This window comes from Alexandromys fortis, unplaced genomic scaffold, assembly GCF_014885135.2.
Source record: "Alexandromys fortis isolate MF-2015 unplaced genomic scaffold, M_Fortis_MF-2015_v1.1 scaffold_90, whole genome shotgun sequence".
Classification (NCBI taxonomy): domain Eukaryota; kingdom Metazoa; phylum Chordata; class Mammalia; order Rodentia; family Cricetidae; genus Alexandromys; species Alexandromys fortis.
The window spans coordinates 5870113-5894177 of NW_026067985.1; the positions used below are offsets into that span (position 1 = coordinate 5870113).

Below are 24065 nucleotides of genomic sequence, written 5' to 3' on the forward strand. Positions count from 1 at the left end.
TTGAAAAGTCCAAGATGGAGCACTGTTTCTGAAATGGTGTTCATATGTGCCTGCAAGAGGAAGGCTGTCCTCACACAGCCAGAGATCAAGAGGAAAATTCTGTGAAGCTTCTTTTACAGGGGTATTAATCTGTTCTTTGTTGGATTTAATCACTTCCATAAAGAACTTCTCAATACTACAAACGAAGAATGGGTTTCAACACAAATTTTGCAGAGGACATTCAAACCATGGCAAAATGCAATTAATTACTTCCCTCATTGCTGTCACCAAATACCCAACAAGTAACTCAACAGAAGAAGGATTCATTTCAGCTTACAGGTATGGCAGCAAGAGCATGAGACAGCTGGGAACACTAAGCAGAAAGAGATGAATGCTGGTGCTCAGTTCATTTTCTCCCTTTCATTCAGTCTGGGACCCCAGTCCATGGAAATGGCAGTGCTCACATTTGGGGTGGAGCTTCCCTCCTCAGATAAACCTTTTTATCTGTCGGTCTGTCTGTCTATCTATCTATCTTTATGTGTACGGTTGTTTTGCCTGCATGTGTATCCAGAAAAAGGCATCAGATTCCCTGGAACTGGAGTTGCAGATGGTCATGAGCTGTCATGTGGATGCTGAGAATCAAACCTAGGTCCTCTGCAAGAGCAGCCAGTGCTCTTAACCACTGGCTCTCCAGCCCCAGTGGTTAAAAACCGTTTTGGGAAACATCCTCACGGACATACCTAGAGGTATATTTCCATGGTGATTCTAGATCCCATCAACCTGATGATCAAGATTAACCAATGTGCAGTTATTATGCTAGGTGAACAAACCCATCCTAAGAATAGTGCCAACAGATCCTATAAGGTATGCAGACTCACGATCAAGACTTTATAGGATGGTAGTTATCGAGCTAGAAAAAATAGGAAGAATGAGGGGCTGGGGTTTAATAGGAACGGTTCTATTTAAGATGAAAAATACTTAGAAATGGATGCTGGCGATAGTTGCATAGCACCATGATTGTACTGAGTGCTACAGAACTGTACACTTAAATGTTAAGTGTTGTGTGTACTCTGACATAAAAGAATTTAAAGAGATCTGGGTTTGAATTTCTCTCCAAGCATCAGCAACTCTTCAGAGAAATCACAACCATCATGGAAACAGCTGTATTACTGTTTATTGAACTTTACCTTGCTTACAGTGACAAATAAGATTACCTACTGTCTGAGTCTGGTGTCATCTCTCTAAACACAAGATTCGGACACTAACACATACATTTCCTCCCTCTGTAATTTTAAGGCATCTTTGAATCACAAAATTTGGTCAGATGATGTCCTGAATGATGGATTCTGATCTCTCCTGCTGTGGGTGGATTTCCCCAGACCTCATCCACGGTGTATCTGACATCACTTTCCCAGAGAGGCCAGGTAGGCATACCAGAACAGAGCTGCTATGTTGGCAAAGAGCACCCGGAACTGCCAAAAGAACAGTCATCAGCCCATGGTGAGTGGGAATCTTGACCACATCCCTCACACATCAGTCACCCAAGATGAAACTCATTCCTCCAACTGTTTGTTGCTTGATCTATCTTACCTCCCCACTATTGAATGTCCTGAGCCTTTAGTTTGGGTTTGGTAGGATCCAGCAGAGGTAGGAGTACAAATAAATCATCCTCTCCTAATAATGTTCTTGCTGTGACCCAGTACCTAATCATCTGGACTTACCCCACCTCAAAGCACCTTCAGTCAGGCGCTCTCTTCTCCAGGAAGACAGTTCTGTGACAGTACCAATCTGTTCCTGTCTTCCTAACTATAAGTCTTTGGCACTAGGGCACAAAGCAGTGCTTAACAATGCTTGCTGCATAACTTCCCTTCCCCTTAAACATTCCTCCGCAACTATCTAAAATTAGAATCAACCCTAACCTCATAGCCCTGCTCGGAAGCAGTTTTCTGGCCTCTTCATTCCTCAACCTTCCAATCCCTCTCTACTTTTCCAGGATGCCTTCGGGTCTGTGGCCCTCATGTATACGCTGGGAAGTCTTTCTTCACCATCTCTTTGTGACTCTGAGTGTAGGTTCTAGCACTATGAGTACAACTGTCCCAGGCCCATACTAAGAAGGTTTGGTCTCTACCCCGAAACTTTCTTTACTTTCTTCCAAACCTGTAATCACCTTTTTCTGCTCAGACCTAGAGAGGCCAAGCAGTCTTGCCCATTCATGTTAGCTCTCTGCAACCACAGAGAAAGGGCTTCCACATAAGCACTACTCTGCACTCATCCAGGGGAACCCCATTTTTCCACCTCTTAAGGTGGCTCCAGAAGACTCTCTTTGTGGACCTGAATGTCCACCCATTCCAGAGGGATGTACATAACATAGTCTTGTAAACATGACACTTTCTCTGGCCTCTAGACTCCTGGCTTCCTGGCCATTTCTTTCCATCTTCAAATGTCTCAGGAACATTTTCCAGACTTGTGATTTGTTCTCCCTCTCTTCCCGAGCTGATATGGAATTCCTGGTCCTCCTGCCTCTGCTTTCAGAGTGAAGGATTACAGGCCCTAGCATGCCTAGCTTGAATTGTGTGCTTCCTACTCATTCTCCAAAGCAATCTAGTTTTAGCTCCTCGTCCATCCCAATATGATAAACCCGATACTTGTGGTGTTTTGTTTTGTTTTGGTTTGAATTTACCACTATTTCTGCCAGGGTTACCAGCCCTTTGTTATACTCTAAACGTTTGCTGGTTTTCTCCTACTTTGTGGTCTGTGTGATATATGTATACATATGCAAATGTGGGTGGTAGGTATATGTGCATGTTAAGTAATGCATATGTAAATATGAAGTGAGCATGGGTGGGTGCTCTATTTATGTGTGTGATATAAAGTGAGGCCTATATATGGAATGACAGGTATGTAGTGTGTATGGACTTGTGTGTATAGTGTGCTCTCTCATTAATTCTCTTCCCTTCCCTGTGTATGTGTGCATAATGTGGTGGTCTGTGTAGAGTGTGGTCTACATGGCATGTATATTTGTAGTATATACAGTGTATGTGTATGCACAATGGATAACCTCCCCCTTCTTCTACCCAATGGGAGTCCTTTGTTGACCCTACTCTGTTCCTCCTTTTTCAGTGGCCCCTAGTTTGTGAGCTCCATGTAGGAAATATGCTTAACAGAGAACAGAAGAGGGTTAAGTTCCTGGCATAAACTAAGGTTGGTTATCCAAGAGAGGTCTGTTTGGAAGGATGGCCATGGTTGGCAACTTGGAAGTCATAAGGTTCTCCATCTTTTCCTTCTTCAGTGTACACAGACCTAGCTCCTGGGCTTGAAACTTGGCAGAGGTACCTAGTACCAATTCTTCCATCAGGGTAGAACCAGACCCAAAGCAAGAGGAAGAATGCCCTGGGGGAAAGAAAAGTCTGCATCTCTGAGGGCCTTTCTCCCCTAGAATTCAGCAGAATCCTGTCACTTACTGTATAGAATTACTGGGACTGTGAATCCTTCCATTTGCAGAGAAGTCTTAGGAAAACATGGGGATGAGTCTGGCACAGGACAGGTGGTCTATAGCAACCTGAAGCAGTGCACAAGTGATAGCATCTGAGGAACACTGAACCAGCTGGGTAGTGGTGGTGCATGCTTTTAAACCCATCACTTGAGAGAGGCAGGGAGATCTCTGTAAGTTCAAAGCCAGACTGTTCTACAGAGCAAGTTTCAGGACAGAGAAGGCTACACAGAGAAACCCTGTCTCGAGAAACAAAACAAACAAGCAACAAAATAACAAAGCAAAACAAAAAAACTCTGGAAACCCCTGACTACTCTTTTCCTGTGCTCTCCACTGCTCAATGGTCAGGTTCACCCATCCTTCAGCAGGTAGTGTCCACAGCAGCACCTGTGTGCCTACAAGCACCGAAATTCTCCCAGTTATCCCCAAGGGGCCTTCTCTTTGAATAGCCAGCCCCTTGAAGACCCTGTTTATGCCAGGGTCTTCCTACTTACCTGCTCTACTTCACAGCTGCCTGCTCCCTCTGAGTCCAATGAACCCAGATTGTTTCAGTTACTAGAAAACACTTGAATTTGCTCAATGGGGATGAAACAGCTGCACAGGAGTCCCTGTGTAGTTTTGCAGCGATGAATCCAGAGCTCACGGACACTGAGCAGGAGTGGACCAGAACTCCAGAAACAGAGGAATACATGGCTTGAGAGTACTACCACTTGTCAGAAAAAAATGACAAAGACCTCAGTGAAGACAAGGCAGGCCTCACCTGCAGGGGCACATAGTTGATGTTAATGAACTGCAAGGGTGTCCACATCCTCCAGTTCATTTGCAGTGCAGGCCAGAAGCCACTCCTCATCTTGGTGGCAAAGGCACTGGCATCCTTCCCCTGCCAGGAAGATAAGGGAAACTGTAAGCGGTTTCTCCAGCCATAGCAGGTGTAATGTGGCACCTTGACCTGGACAGTGATTTGTAAAACCTGTTGATATTATAAAACACACCTGCACTCACCACCCTGCAGCTAAGAGGAGTCAAGGATTTAGGTGGAAATCTTCAGTTACACCTCAGTGGCAAACTGTCTCTTCACTGCATGGTGTCTGTCCCAATTACCTCCTCATAGCAATCTGATGATGACCGGTGCTGGGGCCAGACTGAGGGCTCGGTTATCAAGGCTTTCCACATTAACTGCCAAAGGTGATTAATTTCCACTCAAAACTTGTCAGTTTTTAAAAGATGACCCCCACGAAATGTTATCTGAAAGAATAAATGTATTACGAGTAACCACATTGGCTGGGGGTGGCAGCGCAGGCCTTTAATCCCAGCACTCAGGAGGCAGATGCAGGCAGATCTGAGTTCTGAGTTTGAGGCCAGCTGGTCTACAGAACAAGTTCTAGGACAGCCAGGAACTACACAGAGAAACCCTGTCTTCAAAAAACAAGCAAAAAAAAAAAAACAACAAAACAACAACAAAAAATGAGTAACCACATTGAAAAGAATAGAAGCACCTGCCTTTCCCATAGTTATTTTTTAAAATACTGTAAAATTATGGCAATGGTGGCACACTTTAATCCCAGCACTTAGGAGGCAGAGGCATGCAGATCTCTGTGAGTTTGAGACCAGCTGGGTCTACAAAGTAAGTTCCAGGACAGTCAGGGCTACATAGAGAAACCCTGTCTCGAAAAAAAAATATGGTAATTAAGACAATCTGTAAGCCATAGTAAAAAAAACTAAACAAAATGAAAATAATACAAAAACCAAAACAACATGCAATGAAAGTGAAAATCTAGGAAAAGAACCAAGTCTAAATAATGAACTGAATGTATAAAAGTATGAAATTATTTTGAAATACTGGAGATTTCAGTAAGTGGGAGACAATATGCAACGTAAATGCAAAAAATGGAAACAGAAGTCTATTCCCTGTAAACAAAAACAAAACTCAAAAGACAGAAGGGAAAGTATAGATTATTTTTCTTGGTATCTTATGTATCAAACATGGGCTAGAGTGCTGAGAGCCAGGCCAGGTGATTTTCCCTGAAGCCCTGAAGCCCTGAAATAGAAGAACATAGTTCTTTCTCTAAAATCACAGAACCAGTAATGGCCTGGGGCCGGGGGCTAGGGCCTTGGGGAAGCTAAGGCTCTGGATCCTGAGAAACTAATTCTTTCCATCTAAAAGGGCTATGGTTGTTAGTGCCAAGCCTGTTTTGTGCTCTGTCTGTGACGCTCTGTCTCATTTTCCCCCCGAAACCTGTATATAAGTTGTGGTACTCCTTAACAAACTTGCTTGCATGAGCTATCTGCTTATGAATGACCTCCCGGTCCCAATTTTCCTATCTTCTTTATTTTCTCTTCCATGATCCTCCCCCTTACGACCCTGTTACTTATGAACAACCTGCTGGTCCAGGTCAGAGGCTAAGAGCACTGCTTCTCTACCAGAGAACCCCGGTTTGTTTCCCAGCAACCACATGGAGGCTCACAATTGTGTGTAACTCTAGTTGTAGGGGATCCAGTGTCTTCTTCTGGCTTTCATGGGCACCAAGCAAGCATATGACATGCATGCAGGCAAAACACTCATACACATAAAATACAAACATCAAAAAGTTGAAGAAAAAAACACACACAATCACTAGAAAGTATTAAGAATATTTATACTATCTTTCTACCAGAGAATCCAAAGGGGAAAGAATACCAGAGTGGAAAACAAAGTTTTAAAATTTCTGTGTGGAAATACAAACACACACACTTACTTATTTATACAAGTTTACATTTTACCTTTATGTAGACATTTTAACTTACATGAAAGTTTGAAACACCTAAAAAATGGGAAACTTACTTGCGATTTGTATTCGTGAAAAAGGACTGTTATTCTTAATGTATCCAAACACACAAGTTAATATAAGAAAAAATGGCACGATGGTGTACATCTGTAATTTCAGGACTTGGGAGTTGGCAGGAGGATTGAGAATCTGAGGTCATCCTTGGCTACATAGCAAGTTCAAGGCCATCCTAGGCTACACGAAACCCTGTCTCAAAATGTACCCTTCCACAGGGCTGGAGAGATGGCTCAGAGGTTAAGAGCACTGGCTAGTCCTCCAGAGATCCTGAGTTCAATTCCCAGCAGTCACATGTTGGCTCACATCCACCTGTAATGAGATCTGGTGCCCTTTTCCGGCCTGCAGGCAAACATACAGGCAGAACACTGTATATATAATAAATAAAAAAAAAAAAGAAAGGAAGGAAGGAAGGAAAAGAAAGAAAGAAAGGAAGGAAGGAAGGAAGGAAGGAAGGAAGGAAGGAAGGAAGGAAGGAAGGAAGATTTCCATGAAAGAAGCAACGTTGGCCAGGCAGTGGTGGTGCACAGACAGCACTCAGAAGGCAGAGACAGATGAATCTCTTCATTCTGAGGCCAACCTGGTCTACAGAGCAAGTTCTAGGACAGGCTCCAAAAACCCTGTCTTGAAAAACCAAAAAGAAAAGAGAGGGAAAAAAAAAGCAAAGTTCATGGAATACACAGCATATGGTATATAAAGTGTTTGACCCTATAAATAATGGTAAAGAAATTAAAATACTTTCCATCTGATAGTTACAAACCCTTTTTGAAGGGTTTTGCAACAATCAGGCAACCCTGAGATTTTTGTAGCACAGATCTATTTGGTAAAGCCATGTGTTAGTTTACTTTTTATATTTTTATTTATTTGTATTTGGAGATAGGATCTCACCTTGCAGTCCAGGATGACCATGAAATTGTAGCAATCTTCCTTTCTCAGTCTCCTGAGTATATCAATTACAGGCATAATAAGCCACTAAGCTATAGAATCATATTAGTATAGAAAACATACAAGTAAAAACAAAAACATAAACAACTCTATAAAAGTTATCAAAGTATTTGGAAACCAATTCTATGATAGAGTAGTACACATCTCTCTTTGACAACAGATGTGGTGACAAGACCATATGTAACAACTGTCATGTGGATTATGAAGTTTATGACTTCTACTAGGAACAGACAGGCACTATTAACACTCCTGTAGTCTGTTTCCTAGGTTCACAAGGGAAAACAGAAAGCTGAAGAATAGCGAGATGGCTCAGCAGGTAACCCGAGACCCACATAGTGGAAGGAAAGAACCAACTCTTCTGCTCTCCACACACATCCTTTAGTACATACATGCCCATACACATGCACTCTCGAAATCAGGGAAACAGTATTTGCTGGACATGACAATGCTATTGTACACATCAACACAAAGTAGCTTTGGCAGCACAAACACAATCAAGCCAGGAAATCACAGTGTGCAGTTACTGGAAATTAATGGCTGCTGGGAAGGGAAAGTCAGTTGAGTTTTTTTGGTTTTTAATTTCTGGTTTCTTTTCAGAGATGCAGTCCCTGCGAGGTCTATATCCATGCACATACAGGCAGTACTAAGTAAACACAGTAGGTTTAAAAAAAAAAAAAAACATGAAGTCAGGTGGTGGTGGCACACGCATTTAGTCCCAGAACTTGAGAGGCAGAGGCAGGCGGATCTCTGTGAGTTCAAGGCCGGCCTGGTCTACAAGAGCTAGTTCCAGGACAGCTAGGACTGTTACACAGATATCTCGAAAACAAAACAAAACAAGAACACATGAAGTTGGGAAGGAAAAGTAGTGTGGGAACAGGGGTGGTTTTGATTAAAACACATTAGATTCATGTATGAAATTCTAAAATAACAAGGAAGGAAGGAAGGAAGGAAGGAAGGAAGGAAGGAAGGAAGGAAGGAAGGAAGGAAGGAAGGAAGGAAGGAAAAGCAATACAAGTTCAGACCTTGAGGCCCACCCTAGGAAGGGGGCTACCAATAAATCTGTTAACTGGAGATACAGCAAGTGCCAGAAGAAACACCCACCTCCAACAAGTTAACGATGAGGAAGAACAGCAGCAGAAAAGCTGGTGCAAAGAGCAGGCGATCCAGAAGGAGCCTCTTGACAATGGCCAAGGGAACCTCAGGAGGGATCCAGTACTCCATGAAGAGGTAGAAATAGTGACTCAGTGGACCTGTGACAAAGAATCTGGAGTACCACAGGGGTTTGAGCTGGAATGCAGTTCTTTCTACATTTCCTTCTTTGGTTCAGCCTCACACCAAGATTCACCTAAGCTCTCTTTTCTTCCCCCAAAGTATTTACTGACCACACAAATTTGTATAGACCTCTTTCAATCAGTTTCAGGCTGTCTTTCTGCCTGAAAACACTGAAGTTACTTTGTCAGTTCCTGTACTTGGTCAGCTGGCAGTCATGATGATGGTCCTGGCTAAGATATATGTTCAGCTGACTCCTCTGTATTCCAGGCCATTATGTTATCTGTTCACATCTGTGCCCACAGGCCTAACAGGCTCTAAGAAGTAAACAGACATAACCCAGCCTGGCCAACTGTGAGCCAAGAAGTGACCAGAAGTGAGTTTCACAAAGCACAATAATACAGAGGGGCAGGAACCAGGGTCTTTCAATTCCAACAACCAAAGTCTGTAAAGAAGGCTTTCAACTGGACTTTCCTGTACCACTGCGGGCTACAGTAGGGCCAACAACTGAAGTCTTTGGCAGACTAATACCTAGTGAGAGGGTTAAATGCCTTAGCTGATCTTGTTACTTGACAAAGTATGGGAGACACAGCTTCATAAACATTATAGTAAATGACTCAAATTATTATTCTTGGAAGCTTTTATGAGATTAAGACTGAGTCTCAGTAGAGTACTTCCCAAGCATGCCAAGAAACCTTGGGTTTGATTCCCAACACTACAACAAACAAAAACTAGGTATGGTGGTACACACCTATAATCCCAGCTTTCAGGAGACAGAGGCAAATGGCTCAAGGGATATTATGAGACCGTCTCACTATGTCTTTCTTACACACACACAAATAGTGTTTCTGATTATTTATTTTAAATTTATTTATTTATTTATTGAGACAATGTCTCACTGTAGCTTTGTCTGACCTGAAACTCACTACATAGATAAGGTTGGCCTCTCAGGTACTGGGATCAAAGACATGTACTATCACACCCAGCAAAATGATGACAATAAGTGATGTCCAAGTGGAGATATACATGAAGTTATGAGTTTAATCCTAACACCACACACACACACACACACACACACACACACACACACACACACAAAATCATTCTAACTGAAAAGACTTTCGAATTATCTGGACATCTTGCTTATTAGTGCTGGCCAAAGAGCTCAAGGTGGATTATGTTTTAAAGGCAGATCTCCCGACAAAGCAAGACCAGGTCTGGAACTTGTGGCAATCCCACACTGCCTCGGCCTCCAAAGGGCTAGAGCTACAAGCCTAACTCGTTACATCCAGTCTCTGATGCTTTTTTGTTTTGTTTTGTTTTGTTGTTTTGTTTGAGACAGGGTCTCACTATGTAGCTCTGGCTGTCCTAGAACTCACTATGTAAACCAGGCTAGTCTCAAACTCACAGAAATTCACCCGTCTCTGCCTCTCAAATGCTGGAATTAAAGGAGTACGCCACTATGCCCGGCTCTCTGATGTTTCTTAAAGAATTAGTTTCTCTTTTGGTTTTTCAATTTTATTTTCTAGTTTCTGTGCATGGATGTTTTGCTTGTAGGTATGTCTGTGCACCATATATGTGTCTGGTGCTTTATGACATCAGAAGAGGTCATCAGATCCCTTGGAACTGGAGTTAAAGATAGTTGTGAACTGCTGTGTGGGAACTGGGAATCAAACCTGGGCTTTCTAGGGCTGGAAAGATGGCTCAGTGGTTAAGAGCACTGCCTGCTCTTCCAAAGGTCCTGAGTTCAGTTCCCAACAACCAAATGGTGGCTCACAACCATCTGTAATGAGGTCTGGCGCCCTCTTCTGGCGCCACAGAAGAATACACACAGACAGAATATTGTATGCATAATAAATAAATATTAAAAAAAAAAACAAAAAAAAAACAAAAACTGGGCTTTCTACAAGAGCAGTCAGTGCTCTTCACATCTGAGCCATCTCTCCAACCCCAGAATTAAGTTTTCAAACCAAAGTATTCCAAAGCCTTGATGCTGGCAGCCAGCTTTGCTGTGGTCGGTCTGCAGAGGTGAGCCAGCTCTTGGTGGCACTTACCCATAAACTAAATATCGGAGAAGCCCTCTGACATCTAGGCTTTGAGAGTCTTTTTTCTGTTTCTTCTCAATCATCTGGGCCAGAAGGTTCCCAAGGGCTGACAAAATGCCACTGTGGAGGAATAGGCAATCAGAAATGAGTAACAGACCCAAAGGCATGCATGGCAACAACAGAGCTGCTGGAAGACATTGCTATGGATCGTGGGATGAGTCCTTACTAAAGCAGCTTGCAGGTAAAGTCCCTAATGGTCTCTATAGCACAACCTAAAACCAGAAACACAAGTGAGCATAGTGAGAGCTCCACCTGCTGGACTGCATGCCTTCCAACATTCCCACTGCTGCTCCATTGAAGGCATGGGTGTAAAGGGCAAGACTAAGGATTCTCATGAGAACACTTCTGTAGTTGACTGTGGTCCATGGGCTGTACACATCTGGATGGGCTGACACCTGTATGCAGTTTTTTAAAATGTTTGAAATGGGGCAGAAGTCATCAGGGATTTTTCTTTTTCTTTGTTTCTCTTTTGACTTGCAAAACAAGTCAGAAAACCTGCTAGACAGATTCTATTAACACTTCTGTAGTATTTCTGTATAAATTTACACTCCTAAAATAAAACTTCTGGTCAGTTGCTTCTTAAAGTTGAGTCTTGTCTTAGTTTCTTTTCATATGGCTGTGACAATACCTGTCAAAAGCAACTTAAGAGAGCAATGTTTATTTCAGTTCCACAGTTCAAGGGTACAGGCCATGGTGGCAGCAAAGTTAAGGCAGCAGGGGGTTGAAGCACTGGTCACAGCACACCCAAAATCAAGAAACAGAAAGAATGAGCCGGGTATAGTGGTGCACACCTTTAACCCCTTAATCTCAGCACCCACGATGCAGAGGCAGGCAAATCTCTGTGAGTTCTAGGCCAGCCTGGTCTACAGGGGAGTTCCAAGACAGCCAGGGCTACACAGAGAAGTCTTATCTCAAAAAAACAAGGAGAAAGAGTGTAGCATGTCTAATAAAAAAACAGAGATAGACATTGGGGTTCAACCTGAAGTTCAGAAAAGCAAAACAGCCAGACACTGGCTCTTACCTCTACCCCAGTCCAAAATGGTGATCTGCTTCCAGGAATCCTCAGAATGAGACTGTGTCTGAGAGCTGTCTTATATTCCTCTCTAGTGCTGGGATTAAAGGCATGAACCACTACCACCCAATTTCTATGGCTAACTAGTGTGGCTACTGGGATTAAGGGTGTGTGTATTACCACTGCCTGGCCTATGAGGCTGTCCAGTGAGGCTGTTTTACTCTCTGATCTCCAGGCAAGCTTTATTTATTAAAACACAAATGAAATATCACTACAAGAGAGAGAAAGACAGACAGACAGAGAGACAGAGCCATAGACGAGGTATGCTGCTCAGCGAGCTTCAAGTCAAGGATCCCAAGGTGCCACCCATAGTGGACAGATCTTCCCACCTCAATTAAGGTAATCAAAACAATCCCTTACTGGCATGCCTAAAGGCCCATCTCCCAGGTGATTCTAATTTTTATCAAGTTGACAATTGCCATTAACTATCACAAATCTATAAGCTGTCTTCTAAAAACTATAAAATCCCAAATTTTTAGTGTGGTTCATAAGGACCCCTTTGACCCAACCCTTGGTTACCTCTTCCTATCCACGCCCCCTTTTCATTGTCCCCACCTGCACAGTCCTCTTGACCCTCTCCAACATGCACCGAGCTCCTGCCTCAGAACTTCTGCACTGTGAACTCCTGCTTCTCTTTTGTGTGCTTCTGATCAATGTCAACAACACAAGAAAACTTCCCCAACTGCTCTTGTTGTTGTTGTCTAGTTCTTCTTAGCTCCGCGAGAGAAAAGGCCCACATATCTATTTTATTTTTTTAAGATTTATTTATTTATTATGTATACAACATTCTACCTCCATGTATGTCCACACGCCAGAGGGTGCCAGATCTCATTACAGATGGTTGTGAGCCACCATGTGGTTGCTGGGAATTGAACTCAGAACCTCTGGAAGAGCAGCCGGTGCTCTTAACCACTGAGCCATCTCTCCAACCCCCATATATCTATTTTAACCACAGCAATATGTCCAGCACACAGGAAGAACTCTGTACATACTATCAAAGTCTCAATTAAATGAGGACAAACATAAAATTCGCTAACAAAAATTAACAGAAACCGGAATAGTTAAGAAATCGAACGATGTAGATCAAAGGGCAAAGGGCAGAGCTCACCAACAACAGTGCTTAGCACTCAGGGTTGGAATGGTTGTCCCTGGCTCCCTGGCATTCATAAGATTCAAACTGCAAGGGCTACTTACTGCTTGGGACCCAATACACAAAACAGCGTTTCCTGGCTAAGCAGAATTGTGGGCGCACCTTGACGCAGGACTTTGTCACTCACATTGCTCCTGGCTCTCAGTCTTCCTCATGTGGTGACCCCAAACCATAACACTATTTTCATTGCTATTTCGTAACTGTAATTTTGCTACTGTTATGAATAGTAAAGTAAATAACTGATATACGACCCCTGTGAAAGGGTCATTGGACACCCCCCCAAGGGGTCACCCCCTACACACACAGGTTGAAAACCACTGCCTCAAAGGCTGTAATTGCGCAGCCTGATCTGCCGGCGCCCTTTCTTTTACCCTGCCCTGCGCGAGTCCCTCCCTACCGGCGCCCGTCCTTTCCACTCCTCCTCCCCGTGTGAACCCACCTGCTGACGGCTTTGGTAAACACCGGATACAGCTTTAGGAGCAGCAAGTATTGGGCGAGCGCTCGCCGCGGAAGCGACCCGAATTCGGATTCCGCTCGCAGTCTGGACGCAGCTGGTGCCATCGCCGTCCCAGCTCTAAGTAATCCCCTGCGCTCACCGAACAGAGGGCAATCAGGCATCCGGCCCAGGGCACCGGGCACAGGGCACAAGGCAGGGACGACCTGACATTTCCTAACCTCCCGCGGCCCCCAGTGCGCCCGGCCGACCCCGCCGCGCGCGCGGCCCGCCGCCACTTATTTTCCCCCGGTCCCTGTGCCCCACCCTCCGTGCTCTGGGGCCCATTGGAGAGCCGAGGGCTGGGCGGGGCGGGGTGGGGCGGGTCCTGTGCCACGTCTGCCCGACGCCTGAGAGCCGTGCCTTCTCATTGGCCGGAGCTTTGATCTCGCGAGAGTAGGTGAGAGCGCGCCAAATTTTCCCGGGAGTGTGAGGAAACTTGTGAGCAGCGCAATGGTCCTCAGGAACAGCGGACGTCGGCACGCCGAACCTGGCGCGGACAGCGAAGGCAGCCGGTGAGAGCCGGCGTCCTGCCGCGAAGGGAGCCAGCTTGAGCGGGTGCCGTGTCGGGTGGAGCGGCGGTGTGGGCGCGCGGCCAGTCTGGCCGGGCAGGGCGGGCTCCCGCCTTCACCTTGTGTGTTTCTGTAGCGTTATCGAGATGCCAGCTCACTCCGTAGCCCAGGCTGCATCTCTAGACGTATTTGTGCCTGTTGTGTGACTTTACTATAGGAGAACGTCTGTTTTCATCAAACAAGGAGGGAACAGGGAACCAAAAAAAGATTATGTCTAGTCCAGCTTAGCGAAGTAAATCACTGTTTATTGGGATTCTCAGCGAAACCTCAGATACTCATGGGCACCTGCACCACCAAAAGTCCCAACACTCATGCATCAGCAGGAGATTAGAGTACGGGGACACAAAAAAAAAAAAAAACAGATGTGTATATCTTATGTTGAGATTGGTAACACTGCCTAGTGGCAAAAACAGTTGGGTTTGCTGTGAGACGATTCTGAAACAACAGAATGTGAGCCCTAGTTAAGCAGAAACCCTTCCCAAAACTGAGTGGTGTTAGAGTGTTTTCCTAGCATATGTGTGAAGCCTTGGGTTTGATGTACAACATCTCCATGACAGCTGTGGCAATTGATCTGGACCAGCAGGTAGTTTAGTAACAGGTTCCCAAGTAAGCAATGACCAGGGGGATGAGAAGATAAAGTTCAAGATCAGGATGTCTCCTGCAATCTGATGGCTCACGTGAGCAAGTTTATTAAGTACAACATCAGCCAGGCAGTAGTGGTACATGCATGCATTTAATCCCAGCCCTAGAAACAGACGAATCTCTCTAAGTTTGAGACCAGCCTGGTCTACAGAGTGAGTTCCAGGACAGCCAAAGCCACACAGAGAAATCCTGTCTCAAAAAAAAAAAAAAAAAGTACAGCATCTAATTTACAGGTTTGTGGGTAGGGGAATGGGACAGTGTCACAGAGCACACAGCAGCCTTGAATTGACAACCTTAGACCCTTTAGGTGGAAAGAGTTGGCTTCTCAGGATCTGCAGTCACAGGCTATTACTTGCTCTACCAAGCTCACCCCTGGTTTACAAAAGCAGCTATGTTCCTTTTCCATACATCAGGGCCTCAGGTAGAGCCTCACTCTAACCCTCAACATTAATGATAGCTCCTGTGCTGGCTGCTTCGCGTCCAGAATGCCATGAAAAGGCACAGGAGGTGGGCAGTGCTCTTGGACTGCTCTGTTCATGCTGTGCAGCAGTTTGGGAGTGAGAGGTATGACCTAACTCACAACTGCTTGTGGTTTCTTTTCTTTTTTTAAAGGTTTTTGAGACGGGTTTCTCTGTGTAGTCCTGACTGTACTGGAACTAGTTCAGTAGACCAGTCTGGCCTTGAACAAAGAGACCCTCCTGCCTCTGCCTCCCAGTTCTGAGATTAAAGGCATTCACTGCTGGTATTTGTTTGTTTGTTTTTTAAGCTAGAAATGGAATGCAACCTCGCTCATGAAAAGACCTGCTATACTACCAAGCTGTATCACTACCAAGGACATGCCCTTAATCATTCAACTTTGCCAAGTACTTGATGTCCCTAGACCACATGGAAAGCTGTTATTAAAAATAATAATAGGCAGGCAGTAGTGGCACACTCCTCTAATCCCAATACTGAGGAGGCAGAGGGGGGCAAACCTCTGTGAGTTCAAGGCCAGCCTGGTCTACAGAGCAAGTTCCAGGACAGCCAAGGCTACACAGAGAAACCCTGTCTCGAAAAATCAAAATAATAATTATAATAAAATAGCATTTAGAGACTTTTTTGTTTATATTCTCACACACCCAGCTCCCTAATTTCTCCCAGATATATCCAACTTCAAGACCATGATTTTTTGTTATTTTGCTTTTCAAAACAGGGATTCTCTGTGTAGCCCTGGCTGTCCTGGAACTCACTCTGTAGACCAGGCTGGCCCCAGACTCACAGAAGTCTTCCTGCCTTTGCCTCCCAAGCATTGGGATTAAAGGTGTGTACCACCACGGCCTGGCAAGATTCCCCCCACCCCTTTTTTTAATAACCCAGTCTGCGCTGCCTGTGTACTTCTGGATATGGTGGCAAGTAACAACTTTTAATTTATACTTATACGATATATCCTGTATACTTTATGTGGATTAGCTCAATTAATCCTTGCAGCAATTCTGTGAGGAAAGCTTGTCTCATTGGGGCTGTAGGCAACGGTAAAGAGTGTGAGCTTTAAATATAACTGTCTCTTTTTTTCATTGAGTAAGGAAATGTGTGGTACTCTTCAGAGATGCTGTTATGAAAGTGAACTGAGATGTATCCTCAGAGTGCTTTGACACTGTGTGTAGTAGTAATATGTAAGCCATTGTCTTTGTTATGTTCATCTTTGTTTTTCTATTTTTGTACTATTGCTGAATAAAATGTAAGGTAGACAGCTTAGAGGAAAGCATATTGGGAGGAGATGAGTTCTGGATGAACAATTTTCTAGTCTACTTTACCATCAGGGTGGTATTTAAAGGGCAGAGAGTTTTGTGCTCCTTAGAAGTAACACTTCATTCTGCCCTGATTTTACAAGAATATCCAGGTACAGACTAAGACTATTTTTTTCTAGCAAAGTCAGAAATAGTTTATGGTTTTAATTAGAGGTAAATCTAAGCAAGATGTAGTAGTGCATACCTATAGTTCCACCACTTTGGAAGCAAGGGCAAAAAGATTATAAGGGTTTTTTTTGTTTTGGTTTGGTTTGGTTTGGTTTTTGGTTTTTCAAGACAGGGTTTCTCTGTAGCTTTGGTGCCTGTCCTGGAACTAGCTCTTGTAGACCAGGCTGGCCTCGAACTCACAGAGACCTGCCTGCCTCTGCCTCCCGAGGGCTGGGATTACCACCACCCGGCCAGAAGAGTATAACTTTAAGGCCAGCCTGTGACTGTCTAAAAGAGAAGCATGGAGATTTGGACATGGCGGTGCACACCTCTAATAGACCCAATCCTTGGGAGGTATAGGCAGATGAATCTCTAAATTTGAGACCAGTCTTCTCTACAGAAGAAGTTGCAAGACAGCCAGGGCTACACAGAGAGATGGAGGGGAGGGGTGTCAAGGGAGGGAGAGGAGAGGAGAGAGCAAGTATGGGAGTGTTAATCTTGAAGTAATTGTTGATTTTCACGTACTTGTCAGAAATGTTGAAGATCCTTACTGACCCAGTGATAACGTGTAACCAGAGTGAACGCTCAGTGTCACAGCAGCCAATTGTCATCAGTTAGATTGCACCAACTGCACTTTTACACATGTATAGTTCTGTATTGTTTCATCACATATATGTTCAAGATACAGAATGCATGTCACAAGGATTTAGATGCTGGTTTTCATGATCAAGGCCATTCCTTCTCCCTCTCCCGTGTCTGTCAACTGGTGATCTGTTCTCCATCTCTATAATTTTATTTTTTAAATGCTGTGTAAAATGGCACAGTGAGATGTGTAGTTTGGGATCATTGGTTTAATTCTCTGGTGATCTATCCAAGTTGTGGTTATCAATTTATTGCTGAGTATTCATATATGGATAAACTAAAATTACTCTTGGTGAAGAATATCTGAATTGTTTGCAGGTTTGGATTTTATAAATAATGGTGCTGTGATAGTTGCATACAAATTTGTAAAATGAGATTTCATTTCTCTTACATAGAGCTTAGCCTTGCAATTCTGAACTTTGTGCAGTTTTAATATCCCAAGAAGAAGAAGCATCCTGGTGTGGCTGCTGTTTTTTTGTTAGTGTCCTGGTAATAAAGTCATATAGGTTGGGGTTAGGGCTTATCTTAGTTGTGTTTTCCTATAAATGCTGGTTTTTTGGTGTTTATTTATTTTCACTGAGCCTTCTGCCAGCCTTGATGTTTTTTCAGGGACACGTATGCCATGCCATATCAGAAACACAGAGACATCAAGTATTGTGGCACATGTTTTTAATCCCAGTACTTGAAAAACAAGCAAGTGAATTGCTATAGGTTTGAGTCAGCCTGGTCTATGTAGTGAGACCCTGCCTCCTAATCAAAACAACAACAAAACACATAGATGAAAGATAGGGATCTAGAGTGGGAAATGTTGCGAATCGTAAACCTGATTCTCTTCTTTTACTCAGGGATGATGGTTCTTCTTCCTCAGTCTCAGCACTTAAGCGTCTGGAACGGAGCCAGTGGACGGATAAGATGGACTTTAGGTTTGGTTTTGAGAGGCTGAAAGAGCCTGGAGAAAGGACAGGATGGCTCATCAACATGCACCCTGTAAGTATATGAATGAATACTATTCAGTCTTTGCTTCTACTGGGTGGCTGCACCTGTTCCTATAATCATCAATCTTGTCTAATGGATTAGTGGTAGGGAAGAAGGAAGCCATTGTCTGAGAAATCTACTTATTGGAAGTGTTTTTTCTTTCCTGTTTAACATGGAGGCCACAAAATGACCACCATGGTAAGACCAAGGTAAAAGCTATATTAGCCATCAGCAGAAAGCTTTCAAGAATTATTAAAGAGAAATTAAGAAAAATCCCCACTGGGGAACCATTATAATGCCGTTTTATGAATGAGGCTGGTGGTGTTTGTATAGGGGCAAAATAAAGAACTAAGCGCAAGGATTTTGTCTTTATAGTTATCAGTTTCTCAGAGGGTGGCCCTGAAAGAGCTTTTGGGCAGTGTAGAAGATGATGTGCTTATGTTCCATGGTTCTCCTACAGACTGAGATTTTAGATGAAGACAAACGCTTAGTCAGTGCGGTGGATTACTACTTCATTCAAGACGATGGAAGCAGATTTAAGGTAAGCCCTTGACCTAAGAAAACTAAAATCTACCTATGGCAGTGTTCTAAAATAAGGGCTATTTGTTCACTCAGGGAGGAAATGGGAGGCTGCTGTGTGCAGTTGCTTACAACTATCAAGAACATGGCCCCTATGAACTTCATCAGTCACATTTAAAATATCCTGAGGGGAGGTAGCTGAGGAGGTTGAATAGTGTTGCTTCATGGGTTCTTGCCCGAGAGAGATGTGCAGATCCAAATTTCATGTATGCCATATCGTTAAAGAGCTGGGAAAGGGCTGGAGCGGTGGCCCAGTGTTTAAGAACACTGGCTACTCTTCCCGGAGACCCAGTTTCAGTTTTTAGCAACCTACAAGGAAGCTAACAGCTGTCTGTAACTCCAGTTCCAGGGAATCCAGTGCCCTCTTTTATTGTCTGTGGTCATCAGATATACACTTGGTATATAGACATACATTCAAGCAAACACTCATACACATAAAATGAAAATAAATCTTTAAAAAAAAAAAGCCATCCAGGAAGTTGCTCATAGGTTGCCATTCTGAAATCCTTTTTCCCTTTTCGACTTCCTTGTCACATCCTTTTGGTGACTTTTATAGGTGGCCTTGCCCTATAAGCCGTATTTCTACATTGCATCCAGAAAGGTAAGTCTGTGCTTGGTAGAAACCGGCCAAATGATCTATTCTTATTCTACCAAATGGATTTCAAAACTAAAATGGTTAAGTAAGAAGATAGATCTTACTAATAGGAAATACATGAAATCTGGTCCTGATTTAGGGTTGTGAGAGAGAAGTTTCATCTTTTCTATCCAAGAAGTTCCAGGGTAAAATTGCAGAGTTAGAGAATGTCCCCAAAGAAGATCTGGACTTGGTGAGTATCCCCAGACCTTCCAGGGGCAAATGAGGCTGGTGTCCACACTGTCTATAGAAGATGGTTTTGCATGAGATAGAGGGTCAGGTCACTTACTGGGTAGTGGGGCAACCTGGAGGATTAGAGATGGTGGTATTGCCTGTGCCGCATGCAGAGGTGAGTGAGCTAGATGGTTTGACTTGTGTAAGTGTTTACCTAACAGTCTCATTAACTCATGAGCTGTCATTTTACTTTAAAGCCAAATCACTTGGTCGGCTTGAAGCGGAGTTACATCAAGCTGTCCTTCCACACTGTAGAGGACCTTGTCAAAGTGAGGAAGGAGATCTCCCCTGCTGTGAAGAAGAACCGAGAGCAGGACCATGCCAGTGATGAGTACACAGCAATGCTCTCCAGGTAACTTTTCTTCACATGAGCAAAGTGTTGGTTACTCCAGAATAACAGGTTGATACAGGCAGGAACTGTTCAGAGAAAATCCCTGAATGTTTGACTATGTGCAGATATTTTAGATGTCCTTTCTGTTAAATGAGCACTAGCTTCCCAAGGCTGTATTCTGTTTTGTGCTTTAGTTCCTCTTACATAAGAGTAGGCTTGTGGCTCTAAAATTGAATTGCTGTGACAATGAGGATATTTTAGAGGCATCCCTCCCCTACCACTTTAACAATCTACAAATGTTATCAAGTGTTTTGTTATATAAATGCCTCCTCCAGAGAACCTAGAGTATACAGAGAAATTTATGCAGAATACTAAGTACTATTATTTTTTGTTTTTGTTTTTCAAGACAGGGTTTCTCTGAGTAGCTTTGGTGCCTCTCCTGGAACTAGCTCTTTTTTTTGTTTGTTTGTTTGTTTGTTTGTTTGGTTGGTTGGTTGTTTCGTTTGGTTTTTTGAGACAAGGTTTCTCTGTAGCTTTGGTGCCTGTCCTAGAACTAGCTTTTGTAGACCAGGCTGACCTCGAACTCACAGAGATCCACCTGCCTCTGCCTCCCGAATACTGGGATTAAAGGAGTGCACCACCACCCAGCTCTGTTATTAAATGTTTAGGCACATTAATAACAAAAAAGCCAGGTAAGAACAAAACAGAAGTCTTGGGTAATTAAATTTGCATGATTTTAGAAACACTGATCACAACCTTTTGATAAAGAATCAATTTGAGAGCACATGCTTTTAATCACAGCACTCAAGAGGCAGAAGCAACTGGATCTCTGTGAATTCAAGGCCAGCCAGGGCTTATTTAGAGAGACCCTGTTTCAAAAGAGACCTTATCTCACTCCCCCAGTACCCAGCAGTTCATAATTGAGTTAGTGGCTTTCTTGCTTACTCTCCAGTTTTCTGCAAGGAGGCAATGTAATTACTGATGAAGAGGAAACCTCTAAGAAGATAACTGACCAATTGGACAACATAGTGGACATGAGGGAGTATGATGTTCCCTACCACATTCGCCTCTCCATTGACCTCAAAATCCATGTGGTAAGGTGAAGGTAGCTATTGCTTGAGTTAAATTCAGGGGAGGGGGAGACCTATGGATCATTCGGCACAGAAATTGATTTTTCTGGCAAATGGCTTGGTAGGTAAAGGCACTTGCTGCCCTGAGTTTGATTCCCCAGGACCCAAATGGTGGAGGAGAGAACCAACACCTGCAAATTGTTTGCTGACTTCCACACATGCATAACACACACACATTCACACTCTAAGTAAATTAATTAAGATTTTTTTTTTGTTGTTAAATAAATAGATACTTCTGGATGGAGAACTCTTTAGTTAATGTATGCTTCATTATGGGGCTGGAGAGATGGCTCAGAGGTTAAGAGCATTGCCTGCTCTTCCAAAGGTCCTGAGTTCAATTCCCAGCAACCACATGGTGGCTCACAACCATCTGTAATGGGGTCTGGTGCCCTCTTCTGGCCTGCAGGCATGCACGCAGACAGAATATTGTATACATAATAAATAAATATTAAAAAAAAGAAAGAAGTATTTTTTAAAAAAAATGTATGCTTCATTATTATGCAGGCTCATTGGTACAATGTCAAATTTCGAGGAAATGCTTTTCCCGTGGAAATTGTACGACGAGATGATCTTGTTGAACGACCTGTAAGTTGTTGCCTCCTCTCAGTCCTAAAGTCTATTTCTTCTTTAAATACTTTTTGAAAATAATTGGAGGTAGTTCTTTATTTTCATTATTCTCTAAACATAAAAGTATATATTTGAACTTGTGTTAACCATAAACATCAATATTTGAACTAGACTGGATTTGAACCCTTGAGCTTTCATTTTAGGTACTTGATAGCCAAGTGACTGGAGTAGGTTCATAAGTAGAAGGTACCACTTTTTGTTATCAGGAAAATCTTTGTCTTCAGTTTTCTTGTTTTCAAGACAAAAATGTCAACTCCAACAGTCACTTGCTAGTGCTGTCCTAAAGTTCAAATGAGACAGTGCATGTCAAGGAGCTTTGAAACTAAAGTGGTCTGCTCAGTAGCTTTATCCCTTGTATGTTTTCATTTTCATACCCTCAATAAATGTCATCATGGGGTTTTGTTATTGTCTTGAGATATGTGTGGTTGTTTTATTTGTAGTGCTAGTTAGTAATTGAACCCAGGGTGGAATGTGTGTGTCCAAAGGATGTATCCAAACCTGAATTCATGTTATATTTTGTCCTTCTAGGACCCTGTGGTTTTGGCATTTGACATTGAGACAACCAAACTGCCTCTCAAATTTCCTGATGCTGAGACAGACCAGATTATGATGATTTCCTATATGATTGATGGCCAGGTGAACAGACACTCTTCTTTAGAAACTTAAAATGCTTTTGTGGGGATTTTGTTATTGTTTTTGAAATGGGATGTCACTGTGTAACTTAGCTTGGCCTCATACGCTTCATGGTCCTCCTATGTCAGCCATCTGAATTCTGAGATTACAGGCAGGTGCTACTATGCCCAGATCACCTTTGTTTTTGTGGAGTTCTTTGAAATTAGTTTCTTGAGAAGGCTGAGAGTCTATCTTAACTTTTCAGTGGTTGACTTGCATTGTCTGCTCATAAACTTTACCAGGGCTACCTCATCACTAACAGGGAGATTGTTTCAGAAGATATTGAAGATTTTGAGTTCACCCCCAAGCCAGAATATGAAGGGCCCTTTTGTGTGTTCAATGAACCCGATGAGGTAAAGAAGCTTCCTATAGAAACTTCCTGCTGTTTGGTGTAAAGTGGGAAGAGGGAAACCAATTTTTGAGCGCAGGTGCTTGTTGCTCAGTGAGCTTCCTCTTCCATGGCCAAGGCTAGAGTGGATCCTTGGCATATGGGCTGGTGTGAAACTGCTGCTTCTGGGTATTTGGGGAGGTATTTGCAATTTGCTGGAAGCAGAGAAAAGGGTCCCACTGACTTATGTGGTTCGTTGAGCTCAGGTCCATTTGATCCAGAGATGGTTTGAGCATGTCCAGGAGACCAAACCTACCATTATAGTCACCTACAATGGGGATTTTTTTGACTGGTGAGTTCTGCTTCCTGCTGTGGGTAATTGTCTTAGGGAGAGGTGGGAGAGGAACAGGTCTGCCTGGTGGTATCAGTTGTTTTGTTATTTTCACAGAGAAGTGTCTCCTGGGAGCGATCTTTCTGCATTCAAGGAGGAACAAAGGAAGAATTGAAGACTCATTTATCCCATTGCTTGTCTCTTGTTGTTAGGCCATTTGTGGAGGCTAGGGCAGCAACCCATGGACTGAGCATGTACCAGGAGATAGGCTTCCAGAAGGATAGCCAGGGGGAATATAAGGCACCACAATGTATCCACATGGACTGCCTCAGGTATGTATATACCACATAGTAGGGGCTCATCACTATGATCCCATGAGTGATAGATAAAGGTTTCTTGTGCAGGCTGGAGCCTCTTAAGAGAGGAGGTTAGCCTCCAAGAAACAGGTTTGGGTCATAAGGAGTTGCTGTTTGCTTGTTGTTAGTCTTCCATTTAGTCAGTAAGTATGTTAAACAATAGTCTGCAGGGTAGAAAAGCTGGGCTAAAAAGAAACATAGAGCAAGATTCTGGTACTTACATAGATGAGGTCAAGATGAGTTCAGTATGCTTCATGCTGACTGAAAGCAAGTATCACAGGTACTTGAAGTCATGATGTTTGGAGCATACGTCCACGCAGATAGGAAGACAGATGTGAGTACACAAATACAGAGAACTGGCTGGAGAGAATGGCGCCAGAACTGGGCAAAGAAATGAATTCCATCAGCCACCACAGGTGTATGAAGTCTGCTACTGTTTGTTTACTCTGATATTTCAGCATTTGGGTTAGAGGGAAGCCAAGAGATTGGGACTGATTTATAGGGTAACAGGTGGTAGCTTGACCAAAAGCAATGGGTAAAAAGAGACCTACATTCAGGTTTGCCAGTATGGGCTGGGGCTTTAGGGGTGAATGGATGCCTGAGGTCTCTGCTCAGTCGATTTGGAATGGGAAAGAGTAATTTTGAGGTAAGAGAGGATTCTGTTGAATCTGGTTGGTGTGAAGCCTTTGTGCACTTGGAGGAGCCCGAGACTAGATGGTGTCACTTAGAGCCATAACATTGTACAAGAGGATTATT

General features: G+C 43.3%; 2 protein-coding genes across 8 annotated transcripts in view; one reads left to right on the top strand and one right to left on the bottom strand.

The window, feature by feature from the left end:
- Positions 1-1133: 1133 nt before the first annotated feature.
- On the bottom strand, positions 1134-13564 carry Pxmp2 (peroxisomal membrane protein 2). Of its 3 annotated transcripts, none has more exons than XM_050158980.1 (6): positions 13269-13560; positions 10557-10667; positions 8335-8497; positions 7177-7228; positions 4230-4349; positions 1134-1451 (listed from the first exon to the last, which is right to left on the bottom strand). In XM_050158980.1, the coding sequence occupies exons 1-5, from the start codon at positions 13445-13447 to the stop codon at positions 4252-4254; spliced, it is 603 nt and encodes a 200-aa protein (XP_050014937.1). In that variant the 5' UTR covers positions 13448-13560; the 3' UTR covers positions 1134-1451; positions 4230-4251. The 3 variants fall into 3 exon arrangements, 2 of the variants coding, with proteins under 2 accessions (XP_050014937.1, XP_050014936.1); XR_007594766.1 differs by lacking the exon at positions 1134-1451 and adding an exon at positions 4571-4714 and having other exon boundaries at positions 13269-13564; XM_050158979.1 differs by lacking the exon at positions 7177-7228 and having other exon boundaries at positions 13269-13550.
- Positions 13565-13687: 123 nt separating this feature from the next.
- Pole (DNA polymerase epsilon, catalytic subunit) overlaps positions 13688-24065 on the top strand; it is a 51628-nt gene continuing 41250 nt past the window's right edge. Inside the window, exons 1-12 of one of the 5 annotated variants that reach the window (XM_050158956.1) lie at positions 13688-13837; positions 17958-18099; positions 18548-18628; positions 19223-19267; positions 19401-19493; positions 19732-19886; positions 20818-20959; positions 21500-21580; positions 22151-22258; positions 22537-22647; positions 22889-22974; positions 23166-23285. In XM_050158956.1, the coding sequence (XP_050014913.1) occupies positions 13776-13837; positions 17958-18099; positions 18548-18628; positions 19223-19267; positions 19401-19493; positions 19732-19886; positions 20818-20959; positions 21500-21580; positions 22151-22258; positions 22537-22647; positions 22889-22974; positions 23166-23285 (1226 nt within the window). In that variant the 5' untranslated portion in view covers positions 13688-13775. Of the gene's footprint in view, positions 13838-17957; positions 18100-18547; positions 18629-19222; positions 19268-19400; positions 19494-19731; positions 19887-20817; positions 20960-21499; positions 21581-22150; positions 22259-22536; positions 22648-22888; positions 22975-23165; positions 23286-24065 lie in introns of those variants that run through there. The other 4 variants (XM_050158959.1, XM_050158958.1, XM_050158960.1 and 1 more) reach the window with 4 other exon arrangements.